At 46.6% G+C, this 13,715-nt stretch overlaps 1 protein-coding gene across 1 annotated transcript in view; it reads right to left on the bottom strand.

Annotated features, from left to right (window-relative positions):
- The window catches only part of LOC124116660 (serine-rich adhesin for platelets-like), a 54,060-nt gene that overhangs the window by 28,090 nt on the left and 12,255 nt on the right, over positions 1 to 13,715 (bottom strand). The window contains exons 7-11 of the mRNA XM_046478092.2: positions 10,983 to 13,288; positions 5,119 to 5,223; positions 1,984 to 4,778; positions 426 to 596; positions 121 to 268 (exon numbers count right to left, since the gene is read on the bottom strand). Of these exons, the coding sequence (XP_046334048.2) occupies positions 121 to 268; positions 426 to 596; positions 1,984 to 4,778; positions 5,119 to 5,223; positions 10,983 to 13,288 (5,525 nt within the window). The remainder of the gene's footprint in view (positions 1 to 120; positions 269 to 425; positions 597 to 1,983; positions 4,779 to 5,118; positions 5,224 to 10,982; positions 13,289 to 13,715) is intronic.

Genomic DNA, 13,715 nt, shown 5'->3' with positions numbered 1-13,715 from the left:
CATATCCGAATTGTCGGGGTGAAATGACATGCAATCGAACAAGTCACAGACCAACCAATCCACTTAGATGCCTCACAGAGGATAGCGTGTTGGGGACCAATTCTAACCCGGAATCCTCACCCTCCACAATGTCTGCCTCTGCTACATCTTCCGCCACCTCCACCATGGTCCCATCTACATCCTCTCCAGCACCATCATCTTTCATAGCTTCGAGACGCCTGATTTCCTCTCTCATTTTCTCCAAGTCTTTTTCCAGTTTTCCTTGTTGCTGCAAGCACGTCACGACAAAAGATTTTATATGGTTTAAGATTGATTGATTGATGAATTGCCTGCCTGTGTTGATTGATTGATTGAAGAAGTGCCTACCTGTGTTGATTTGATTGATTGATTGATTGATTGATTGATTGATTGATTGATGCGCCTACCTGTGTCGTGAGGACATCACTCTGACTAGAGAAAGCACTGGACGATATAAAGTTCATCTGTTGGTCGCCATCATCATTCTCATCATCATCATCGTCATTGTCATCATTGTCACTGTCTGTGATGATGGCGTGTCGAGATGTCTTCCTCACGCCAACAGGAGCTTCATCACTCTGATACACCCAAATGATGGAGATGCAAACAGCACAGAAGTAGTTGGAGATAACAAAGACATCAGTCGTGATAATCTATCAGCCCTCTAAGTAGCGACCATTTTGGTGGCCAAATGTGACTTTAATCTACGACTGGAGACCTAAATTTATCTACTGCTTGCCACTTGGCTACCTTAAAGTAAACATTACTGGCAACAATATCTGTTTAAGATATAAACAGAGAGTAATTGCAAATCTTGTTTACCAAGTCGTGATTGTATGGCCAATGTCAAATACATAATTAATAGAAAAAATGTTGATGTATATATATTAAAAGTTAATAGAATTACAGGGGTTTCATTAATAGCTTGGGAATTTTTTAACCTGTTGCATTTACATGAACACGAGGGTAACATGGGGTTTTCATGCATCCGGTGTTAGGCTTTATCAAGTTTATATGAGCCGGAGACGGTTGGCATAAAACCCCACATTCCCGAGTGATACTGCTACAACAAATTTATCTCACCGACATGTTTTAATCTGCTGTTGTGAAAGAAATAAAGCAAATTATTAATTGATAGAAAACAGCTGTTCGATTGAGCCAAGGTTAACTTTGATTGACTCGGAAATAGTATGCAGCTTTTTGCTTCAAAGGGGGGTATAATGGATTTATTCTCCCACTGAGAAATCACTGTGCAGCCTGTTTTGTTCATGGTTTCCACCCTTGCCGAACTACGCTGGAATTCCTGAGCTCGATCGTAGCGCCACCAGTGGCTATTACGAGTTATGTCCCTTCTCTGCCTCTCCTATGGGCCATTAAGATTCTACCCCTCGTATCACTTGCATTTGCTTTAAACAAAATGGTGGCGCCCAGTGAAGACAATCTGATCGATCATCAAGATCTTTATTGTGGTAAAACGGATCTTACATCACGAATGCATCAAATCATTTGAGCACCTTGATCAAAAACATGAAAAGATTTGGTAAATATCTGTTGACACCGAGTTGGCAGAGCAAATGCTTTGCAAATCCTGTAATCGACCAAAATCTGCATGTCAGTTTACGAACCGGATTTCGATTTCATTGCGAGATTTGGATTGGACTATGCATGGACTCGTTAGTCCAGCTAAACTCTAACTCCATAATACCAGCCAAGTTCGGCAAGGGTGGAAACTGGACTTTTATAGTCAGTTAACACTCTTGCATCGGGAAGATGGTATTGATAATGATATGATTCAGTATCGATACAACTGTGATTCAGTATCGATACAGCAGTTATTTAGTATCGATACAGCAGTGATTCAGCAATGGCACAGCAAGATCACTACAGTAAGATAACAGCACACAGCCATCTCAATCAGATGTATTTATCAATCAATGAAGCAACAGATCACAGAACATCACTCACCTCATCCTCAGGGTCTGGCACAGGGCTACTGGCATGGACAGGGGAGCTTGTCTGTGGCAGGTCTGCAAACATTGCGTCACCTTCCGGCATGTCTGCTTTCCTTATCACTTCATCGTCATCCCGGAGCACAAACTCTTCATCAGAGCTGGAACACTCTGTCCTGGCCGCAGGCTCCTCAAAGTCATCCAACACCACAATGTCGTCATCAGCCTTATCCTCAATGGAGGACTGAACTGTTGGGAGATTTATTTCACAGTTAACTCTGTATCTTCGTTTATGTCCAGATGGTTCACTCTTAGATCTTCCCGAGAGTTCACACCCTGAAGACTCAACTGCTGCAACTTCATCATCATCATCACTTGACAACACATGTTTCGTCCTTCTTTTGGATTTAGCCTTATACTTAGTGGATGGATGAATCAGAGGCAGACTAACCCGTGAAGCACGTTCACCTTTGTGTCTTTGTTTCAGTCCATTCCCTTCTCCCTTTGATCTTCCCGACAGTTCACACCCTGATACCAAATCTTCATTGTCACTTGCCAACACATTCTTCTTCCTTCTCATGGAATCAGCTCCTTTCATCTTCCGAGATCTGCTCCCAGAACCAGGTCCAGCATGAGTTACATCACTCGGAGTTGGACCGACACATTCAGAATCTGTCAAGGACAACTGCTGCTTTGCAGGTGGACATCTCTCCTGTGATGAGGTCGACTGAGACTGAACTCTAATGTCTTGATTCACAGAATCTGGCATTCTCCCTGATGAAGACTTTGACGAGGAAATTACAATTGGACTGCTGGCACTTTCTTCCCTCGGCTGTTTCTTCTTCAGTGAAGCCAATCCTCTTGCAGCTTTAACACCCTTCTTAACCGATCTTGGTGTCTGGGGACTGTCAGAATCACTTGAATCTGCATCCAAGAACTGTGACTTCCTCTCCTTCACAGTGGCTTGTTCGGGGGAACATGTGGGACTGTCAACATCATCATCGTTGCAGGTTGGCACCAGTGTGTTCTGTGATGCATCGTCTGCTCCAGCAACGACTATGTTCCATGACTGCTCTGTATTTCGGTTAAAAATGTCCTCCATGGATTCCTGGACCTGACTGCTGTCTGAGATAGTATTCACAAGCTGTGGAGTATCATCAACACACTGTTGTTTGTGATGCACTGATACAATGTCAAACTCTGATTTTTTATCATGGCCAGAATTTTTATCCAAACTATGTCCTTTGCAGTTGCTGCTTTCAACAGTCCCACGCACGTCAGTGTCCATTGGTTCGTGATCTACGTTTACACATGTTCCTTCAACCTCCAGAGACTTCTTAGCGGATGGTTTTGCCCTCCTGCTTAATTTTTTCCTGGATTCTTTGGATCGAGCTCGCAGAGGACTTCCATCAAGAGAGAAACATTTCCTCTTCGGCCTATGAATGACAAGAGGCTCATCATCTGAATCATCAAGTGTAATTGTAACAGGGGCACTGCTGACTTCAGGAATACTTGGAGCTTCAGCTGAGTCCTGGAGTTGATGCAGGGCTGAAGTGTCCTCATCACCGTCACCTGCTTCAAGGCGCTTTCTCTTCTGAGGCTTGCTTCTTCTGTCAAAAGCTTGTGTATTCTGACGTATTTCTTTTCCAGTTGAATCCTTCTGTTGATTATTCTTATTCCTTGTCCTAGATGTTTTGAAATCAATGTCAGAATTCTTAAGAATGGAGACACTTTCAAGAGTGGAGGCTTCTCCCGACCTTCCAGGTGTCACATCCTGTTCATCTGGCTGCTCGAGTAGACTCAAGGATTCAGTCACAGTTTCAGGAACATCTACAGATGCTTCTGCAGCTCCACCATCAACTTCCACAACATCAGCAGCCTCTTGGTCATCACCGACACACACGTCTGGGGGCAAGGTCAGCTCATCACATCCCACAGGCAGGGATGTGGGGAGAGTTGACACCTGGCTGTCCACGTGACAGATTCCCGGTACTGGATCCTTTAACTTCTGTTTCTCCTGCCTAGAGTCTGTTACATTACAAATAGCTACAGCCTCCTCCGTATCTGAACACGCTATTTCAATAACAGGGTCCTTATTTCTGTTTGAACTCCTTCGAGAAACTCTAGATTTACATGTGGTCGCACTGCCGGCTGCCTCGTGTCTGCCTGCTCGAGTTCTCAACGACCTCGTAGATCTGCCTCTGTTGGTCTCAGCAGTATCTTCTATCAAGTTCACTGACTCTTCTTCTATACTTTCAGGAGTAGCATCTTCACTCTGACTTTTACCATCCGGAACCCCGAGCTTCTCAATACCAACAGCCATACCACTATCCTCACAACTGTCTTCATCTTGTTTTGCTATCACAGACCCTGAGTTTGCAGCGCCCATATTCTCTGCAGTAGTCACAGAGTGTGAGTTGTGTGAGTTGTGTGGAACATTACACATGGTGGTAGCAGTGTCTGCAGCAATAGTCTCCACCTCATCCTCTGAACACTGGTCAGCTAGAGCGCATCCTGGATTGTCACTTACAATACATTGTCGTTCCTGTGCTTTGTGATGTATTCTACCAGCAGAGGACAGTCCACATTGTGAAGGTGCTTGATTGAGGCTTACTACAGATTGTCTTTCCTCAGTATTCCTCTGCTTGCTAGTAGATGAGGATGGTCTACCTTGGCTGGGGGTCTTGTCACCATCAGCATCTTTTACAGTGCTTCCATCTCGATGACGTCCAGGGCATCCTTCAGCCTTGGACAACTGACTGTCTTCTGACATCTGAGACAGATGCTTCTTGATTTCATCAGGCTGGATGTCTGAAACAGACACAAAATAGAGTTAGTCAACAGTAAAACAAGCACCTGTAGAGTTGCAAGTTGATCTGATCGTTTGTTCGTTGCTTAACACTCTATTCAGCAATATTACAGCAATATGATGGTGGCCTGGAAACAAACAAGTCTGGACCAGACAATCCAGAGATTGATTTTATGAGCAACACAGCTGTGGTATGATGACAACAAAGTCCCCAAACCTGACCACCCAATCCATTTGGTCGGACTAGCAAAGGATGCTGGGAACACGGAGCCTCGTGCAGAGCTTCAAGTTAAAGTGAAAGTTCACAGATCAAATGGAGAAAGTTGACTTTATCAGGCATACCTAGATTAGCTTCTTCAAACTGTGTGTTTTCCAGAGAAATGTTGAGGTCTTCTGTGGATGAGCTGTTTCCTGAAGACGGCAGGTCGTCCTGAGTGACGTCATTGTCTACAGAAGGCAAATATGATTCATTTCAATTACAGCTGTTGATCTTGTACACTGAAGCAAGTGAACTGAGAAAGCAAGCACCTGCTCGTTTATGTAGGATGAGACAGCAAGCACATGTTAGTTTATGTAGGATGAGACAGCAAGCACATGTTAATTTATGTAGGATGAAACAGCAAACACATGTTAATTTATGTAGGATGAGGCAGCAAGCATATGTTAGTTTATGTAGTATGAGACAGCAAGCACATGTTTATTTATGTAGGATGAGACAGCAAGCACATGTTAGTTTATGTAGGATGAGACAGCAAGCACATGTTTATTTATGTAGGATGAGACGGCAAGCACATGTTAGTTTATGTAGGATGAGACAGCAAGCACATGTTAGTTTATGTAGGATGAGACAGCAAGCACATGTTAGTTTATGTAAGGTTAGATAGCAAGCACATGTTAGTTTATGTAGGATGAAACAGCAAGCACATGTTAGTTTATGTAGGATGAGACAGCAAGCACATGTTAGTTTATGTAAGGTGAGACAGCAAGCACATGTTAGTTTATGTAGGATGAGACAGCAAGCACATGTTAGTTTATGAAGGTTGAGACAGCAAGCACATGTTAGTTTATGTAGGTTGAGACAGCAAGCACATGTTAGTTCATGTAGGATGAGACAGCAAGCACATGTTAGTTTGTGTAGGATGAGACAGCAAGCACATGTTAGTTTATGTAGGTTGAGACAGCAAGCACATGTTTGTTTATTTACATTTGGAAAGTGTTATTTGACTTAACAAAGTAATAACCAATAAAACACAAGTATAAGTAAAGACCAAATTCTTTTATAATTTGTCATAAGTTTATTAAATTGCCGCTTTGTTGTCATCTGTACCTTTGATCATGTTGATAAGTTCAAAAATACTTTGGTTTCAATTTATTTGCTGCCATTTCTTCAGGAACTAATCACAGCAACTAAACTGAAACATGCGACCATAGTTAATAGTTAACAAGTGCTTTGGAGCTAACATTAAAAGTTATTTAAACGATTTGCAAACATAAACAACATTTCTTTGCTAGATTGGCAGGATTGAACACATGCTGTTATGGCTGAATTATACATGCAAAACAATTCTTGCTCAGACAATTGCTTTTAAACTTTAATAATGGCAGGTATGTGTGCTTGGCTAGCCAATGGTATTATTGTCTGAAGCACTCATAAAATGCTGCTGTTGTCAAGAGTGTGGGAAATAACTTGTAGAATTTTCCTATTCGGAATATTCTATAAGTAATACGTTACCACTGTTGTACCGAGGCTGTTGTCTCCCACAACTGCTGCTATAGCGAAATCTACCACAGAGATCTCAATTACCTCATGCTGCACGTGCGTAGCCACCTAGCTGCCATGTGACATCCTTCACTCTTGTCTCTTGCGAGAGCAAGTGCTCGGGGGACGGACGGGCGGGCAGCAGCCCAGTGGTAACGTATTACTGATAGAATATTCCGAATAGGAAAATTCTACAAATTACATTAAGTAATACGTTACCACTGTTATACCGAGGCTGACTACCACAGTAGGCGGTGGGGAGCACCTACAACCCGAATCCTGACTGCTAGCGTTCCTTCCGACCAGCGGAAGTAAACACCAAGGCGGAAGCACTCGATGCGCATGCACCTAGCTAGGCGTTACCCTATAGGAATACCAAAGCACTGTCAAGCACATACCGTAAGGCTCAATCGTCTTTGCTAAATGATTGGTGACTCCAAACGGCCCCACTGGATAGGTATTTCATCGCCGCAGCGGATGAGAACACTGTATCTGTGTGAGCTAAATCTTAGATCAGGTTAAACAGTCGATAAGAGGGAAATTAATTTCATTCGGACAATATATCCTAGAGCAAGCCTACTTCAAGTATGCATTAGGCGCGTGACCTAATTCCAGTATTTTTAAGCATGCATCACAAGGTTGGGATACACGACAGACAATTAAATACATAATTGTCAAAATACAAATAAGGACAAAGCACACAAAATCCGCCCTCACCTGTGGTGTGAGTGCGCTGGTTTGCGGGACCCCAACTCCTGTACCCACGGCGGTGGGAACATTGGAGTCGACCCAGATTGACCACCGTGCAAGGTCTGACGCCTGAGGAGTTCGGAATTGCGCTGGGCACACCCCTTAGGTGACCACTTGCGCCGCGATCAGCGGCCCAAGACGGTGTACACTCTCCACGTCGTTATCAGCTACCTGTTTGAGGTAATGATTGGAAAAAACCAAGTCAGAACACCAGTAACAACCTCGTAATATTCTGCGAACAGAGATATTCGAGTGTAGGGCAAATGTTGCCGCTAGCGCCCTGATCTCGTGCGGTTTGACCCCGCTACCGGTAACCCCCGAGACCGGTACGCCAGATTGACGACAGAACGAAGCCATAACGCAATCGAGTTGCGAGTTATGTCAACCGTGCGATTAGGGTTACACGATATGAACAGACGGTCACGCCCTTGTCTGCATTCATTCAAAGCCTTAAGATAATACTTAAGGGACCTAACCGATCACAGCGATCTGTCCTCAGGATCAGCTTGATGTAAGATTTCCTTGAGTGATCTTACAGTGAATTCTCTCTCCGTTTGGCCCATGTCAAAGGAGAGGAGAAATGCTGTTTACCAAGTCACATGCTGGAACGAAGCACTACTCAAGGGTTCATACGGAGCTTCCGTAAGTGATTTCAACACTAAGGAAAGATCCCAGGCCGGTGCCCGAAGGCGGCTGTTCTGAAGATCTTGCTGTTTGAAACCCTTGATAATACCCCGAATCACCGGCTCTTATGAGAGACTGGTTCCCATAGCAACATCCCCTACCGTAGCAACGGAAGAGACATAGTTGGCAATGGAGAGTTTCCGGGTCTCTCGTAAGTGAGACATGAAACGAGCAATATCCTGCACAGATACCTTATCTGGCGAATGAAAGTGATGTTTACAACACCACTTCGTGAAAATAACCCAACGTGCATTTTACACCTTCTGGGTAGAATCACGATGCATACTAACGTATGCCCGAGACGCCCGACAAGAAACACCTTTACTCCTCAGACGCTCGGTGACAACATCCACGCGTGCAGATTGAACTGCCCTGTGGGGCTCGGATCTCGGATCCCGAGGCTTCGATAGAGCGTCGGCCAGTACGTTCCGCACACCTGGGATGTGACGGGCGCGTACCTTGCACGGGACACTGTCCACCAGAGCGTAAAACTCGAATGTGAGATCGAGTAGCGAGTGACTGTGGGTTCCCCCCAGTTTGTTCACATGGGACACTAACGTCGTGTTGTCGGTCGCCAGCATGAGCCGGGCGTCGATGAGACGATGCTTCCAGTGATTGACTGCGTTTATCACTGCCTTGAACTCGGGACAATTGATGTGAAGACCTAGTTCGTCTACGCACCACAGCCCTGAGCTCACCTCCCCCTCTAGATGGGCGCCCCAGCCCACTAGAGAGGCGTCTGTATACAGGTTCAACGTGGCCCGGTAGGGCCGCATAGAGACTCCTGATAAGACATTGTAGGGACCGTCCACCACTCCAGATGCGGGCGGAGCCGATCTACGAAGCCGATCACTGTTCTCCTCCTTGGCTAACAACTGGATTGGAAACCGTTGCAGCGGGCGGAGTTGGAGACGACCCCGATCGGTGCAGTCCAGGGCGGACACAAGTAGCCCTTACAGCTGTTCCCAAAAGTGAACAGTCTGTGGCACCGCTAAGACTTTGGCAATCATCGACTGAATCTTGTGCCACCGGTCTGGGGGGACAAAGAGGCGATGGGTCACCGTGTCGAACCGACCTCTAAAGAACTTCAAGTTCTGTGAGGGGGTTAACTCGCTCTTGGGGAGATTGACAATCCACCCCAATTGCTCCAAGAGCCAAAGTGCAAAATCGAGCTGATGAGACAGCACGTCCGTCATTCAATTTGCAACTAGCGAGTCGTCCAGGTACGCGAAGTACCTGACACCCCTCCTGTGGAGGAACCCCACTATGGGGGTGGCGAACCGGGTGAACAGCCAGGGAGCGGACGTGTCAATCATTCTGAGTTCGGCACTGTCCTACTTGGGAACGGGAAATATCCTGGAGTAAAACCCCGGTGTTATTTCTGGTAGAGCTAACTCCCGTACTGCCCCTTCTCCACCAACCTGCCGATGGCATCGGCGAGGATGGGAAGATCGGTTTCCGAATCGAAACCTGCCAACGGGGCAACGGTGAGCGGCGGATTCGCTTTGAGATCTAGCCGATAGCCGTACCGAATCGTGTTGACCACCCACGGGTCATCGAACACTTGTTCCCAATTCTCCCAGTAAGTCTGGAGTCTGGCTCCCACTGGGGAAGGAGAGGCCCTGACAGGCTGCGGCAGGCGCAACCGTCCCGGGCCAAGTGACTCGGGTTCGCCTAAGGGCCAACCGAAGTTGGCGCCGTCGGCATACGAACCCCTCCAATCAGAGTCACCTGGAGGGGCCCTTGCGACGACTTGGGCTTCCCTCAGTTCCCCGTCTTCCCGCGAAAGGGCAGCTGATTGCCCATACCGGAGCCCTCAGGGCGGGGCTTCTTCCCAGAGGAAGAAGAACCCGACCCCTAAGACCTACGGCCGCAGCAGCCTGGAGCGGCACCCAGGCGCCTATGCAGGGACCCAACAAGAGCAAGTGTGTGCCGAGAGTCCTCAGCAACGTACTCCAGGGAAGCATTTAAACTGAGCAGGCAGTTGTAAATGCCCTGGTCACGGTCCGTGGGAGAACCTTCGACCAGACTGGCCGCTGCAGCCAAGTAAGTGTCTCCGTGAGACATGACAAGCATGGAGTGCCGAGCGAGGGCGTCCAGCTGGTGCAAGGTAGCTTGCGTTATCGTAGCAGCCAGTGGGGCACAGACACCCTACCGCTCAACATGGGCCTCCGCGGTAGGACCAGCCTCGGGAAAGGCAAGGTCATGTACCGGGAATAAACCCTTTCTCCACGACGTCGGAGGCAATGGGAGACCCCGACCGGAGGCTGCCGCGAAGGCGTTCTCCACGGAAGGCTTGATACCGCGCAGCAAGGTTGATGCGGGGAAAGCCGTGTCGGAAGACTCATCGTATACCTCGGAGGAACCCACAGAGCCGTGGATTCCCCGCGGTACCGGCCGGGGCCGTGGCATGTCCTGAAAGAGGTCATAAACCATGGCCACGCGGTCCTTAACCGATAGCGGGAGCAACGGTTCGGGGGAAGGACCGGTGACCACGGGAGCCGCCGCCGTACCGGTGGACCCAGCGGCCACCGAAGTGGCCGGGGACGGAACAGCCAGTCACGCCGAAGACCCGGGTTCGATTCCCGACATGGGTACAATGTGTGAAGCCCATTTCTGGTGTCCCCCACTGTGATATTGCTGGAATATTGCTAAAAGCGCCGTAAAAACATACTCGCCAGTTGGATCATTTTGTTAACTGATATTGGTTTTCAACCCATTACACATGTGAATGTGAAAGGGATATAAAATATATTAATTCAAATAATGGATACTTTTGATAAAGTTATTTCGCTGGGATAACAGTGCATTCTGAGCGGTTTCGTGAGTTTTGTTAACAATGGTAAGCAGTTATGAACACAGCATGTGTCATGTATTTGACAACATGCATATCAATTTCAGCTAGTTCCACCCTTTTTCTGGCTCTGAATGATTAGAAATTGGTAGATCATGCAAACCTGCCATCAAAAATCAGAGAAAGGCAGGTAACGTTGATGATATCAAGATATCTTACCTTGCCTGGCAGTATTCACATCCTGTTGGTGGACAAGCTCCACACTGGGCGTGAGTGAAATGTGAGTCTGTCCGGAGCTCTCTGCCAATGATGCCACATCCCCTACATCCAGTTTCTCGGCATCTGTCTTTGTTTCTCTACCAGCAGATTTTGATTTCTTGCGAGGGATGGGAAGAGGCATTTGGCTACATGAATCTGAATCTGTCAGATGCACCTCATCATTTCTGGGGTCAGTGGTCACCTTGCTGACCTGTCCACGATGTTTGGCCATATGTGATGGCGGAATGCTCCTAACTGGTTGACCTGTAGCAGCTGACAACATCGGTGTTGGTGGTATTATTGACATAGTCTGAGACTTCTCCGTGTCATTTGAGTTGGAGGAACTAGAGTTGGTGGTCTGTGACTTGAGATTATCTGTTGGACCGTTCCCAAAGCTGCCCTTGACTGTGTCATCGCAATCAATCATCTCAATGTCTTCATGCATCACGTCACCAAACCCTTCAACCAGTTGAGCACCATCTCCTCCCTGCTCAGCCATATTGGACACAGCATCCTGGGTACAAAATGCAAAATCATGATCCTCAGCGTCTCCGATCTTCTCAATGAGGCTGCTCAGTTCCTGATCAGGACTTTTCAAAGCGAAATGGACATGTTTTGTAGCTTTGCTTTTGTCTTTCTTCGTAGTCATATCAGACTCTACACCTCCTCCCACTTCAGACGAACTGGCCTCCTTGGTCTGGAGATCAGCCATCTTCAAACTGAATTTGTTCCCCTTCTTTTTCCCAGGCTTTCTTCCTCTCTGTTTCTGAATCTTCTGCTTTGGTTTCACTGTCTGACTACTCTTGAACTCGTACGGGTCTGACGATGGCAGCTCCAACTCTGTAGTTTTCTTCCCTGTTGAAACAACCTCCGTCTCCTTTGTCCCTCTTGTCTTAAACATCCTCCTCCTGTTGGCCGGAGGTGCTTGTGTCTTTTGCCTTGATTCTTGAATTCCCTCAACCGAATTAGCAACATTTGGTCTTGATCCCCCAGCTGCATCGCTCTCAGAAATGCTGAATCCAAAGTTTTCAACTTCACTGTCTACATTAATCGCAATCGGTTCACAGTTCTCTGTATTCCTTGACACCATGTTGCAATGGTTACTAGCCAGAGAATCATTCTGAGAGAAGTTTCCTTTGTCTGTGGCATGCTGTGCTTCCTCTATCCACTGTGCCACCATGCTTGACTTTTGATGCTTCCTCACTTGAGCCTTGCTGTACGTCTTCACTGGACCAACACTGTGAAAGTCCTTAGTCAAGTTGGGAGCATCCATGCTGCTGAGAGGACTTCCTTCATGAAAGTCTGTCTCATATTGAGACTTCTGTGTTGCTTCGATCTTGTTCTTCCCTCCTGGGGTTCCCCTTGCTGCCCGTCCGGTATAGATGCTGAGTTTAGATTTTATTGGTTTTTCCTTTTTCTTGACTTCCTGAGACTGAAATAACAGACCCCCATCGCCGCTAACATCCGACCCACACCTTTCCCCCTCATATTCAGTTTCTGGGGTCAGTTGTAAAATCTGTTCAATCCGGGAAACATGTTTCTCTGATGTTCGGGTCAGACGGCCATCCTTCTCTTCCACACCAACACAAACAGGACTGAAACCCTTACTTCCAACTGTGCTACTATTTCCTACAGATATTGTTTCAGTTTTGAAACATTCGTTCATATCAATGTCCATTGTTTCGATACAAGAGTTATCTCCCTTTCTTTCTACAATTTCCTTATTTCCGAGTGTTTTAGCTTCTACTGACTTTGTTTCATTATTTAAACATTCATCCACATCAATGACCACTGCCCCGTCACAAGACTTATCATTTCCTTCACCGTCCCTCGCTTCCCTTTGACCTGTCGACCTCTCATCCGAAGCATCTCCTGTTCCACCTACGCCAGACAAAACCTTGATGGACGAATCCTCGTCTGTACCAACACTGTAACCACCGACAGTCATACCCTTGTTGACTCCGCATGACCCTTCTACAAGGTACTTCAACAACGCTGCCTCTTGCTCTAAATCTGACATATGTCTCTCGTCTGACTCAAGTTTCTCTCCCTCTTGCTCTAAAGCCGACATTCGTCTCTCATCTGACTCCCGTCTGTCTCCGTCTCCCACTCGCTCCTCTCCTCCATGCGATGGCACGTGGTCTTGTCGACTGCGTCGCGTCTTCCTGATGTTGCGTGTTCCAGTGCTGCCAGTGTTTCTCAAGTGAAGAGCTGGCGGATGTAGACGAGTCTCAAGTTTTTCTGTAGTTTCTTCATGTTGGGCATGACTGGAATGTCAAAGAACAAAACAGGAAATTTTAGTATAACTTCTATATTTATAGACTTATTCTACCTCACACTATGCATATCTTCTATCTTCTTCTATCCTAGTGGAAACGTTCTTGAATCATATTTCCAGCTTCTAAAACAAAAACATGAACCCAAACACACCCCAGCATCTCTATGGTTACGACCAACAGCTGGGTCAATAACATGCTCTCGTGCCAGCAACCTTCCACGCTTTGACACCTGCATCTCTCTGCCAACTCATTCTTCTTTCTAATCGCCATCGTGTGCGAAGTGTTTCTTGGACCAAGAAATTATATGCATTATTTTTTTTAGACTAATGACAACCATCTCCAAGTAGAGTGCAGGATCATACGATGGAAAGCGTGTGCATGGGTTCTGGTTATGTTCCACTAATGTTATATCATT

This window comes from Haliotis rufescens, unplaced genomic scaffold, assembly GCF_023055435.1.
Source record: "Haliotis rufescens isolate VD_foot unplaced genomic scaffold, xgHalRufe1.0.p SCAF_43, whole genome shotgun sequence".
Taxonomy (NCBI): domain Eukaryota; kingdom Metazoa; phylum Mollusca; class Gastropoda; order Lepetellida; family Haliotidae; genus Haliotis; species Haliotis rufescens.
The sequence above is the reverse complement of the archived record's forward strand: the minus strand, read 5'-3'. Positions and strand labels throughout refer to the sequence as shown.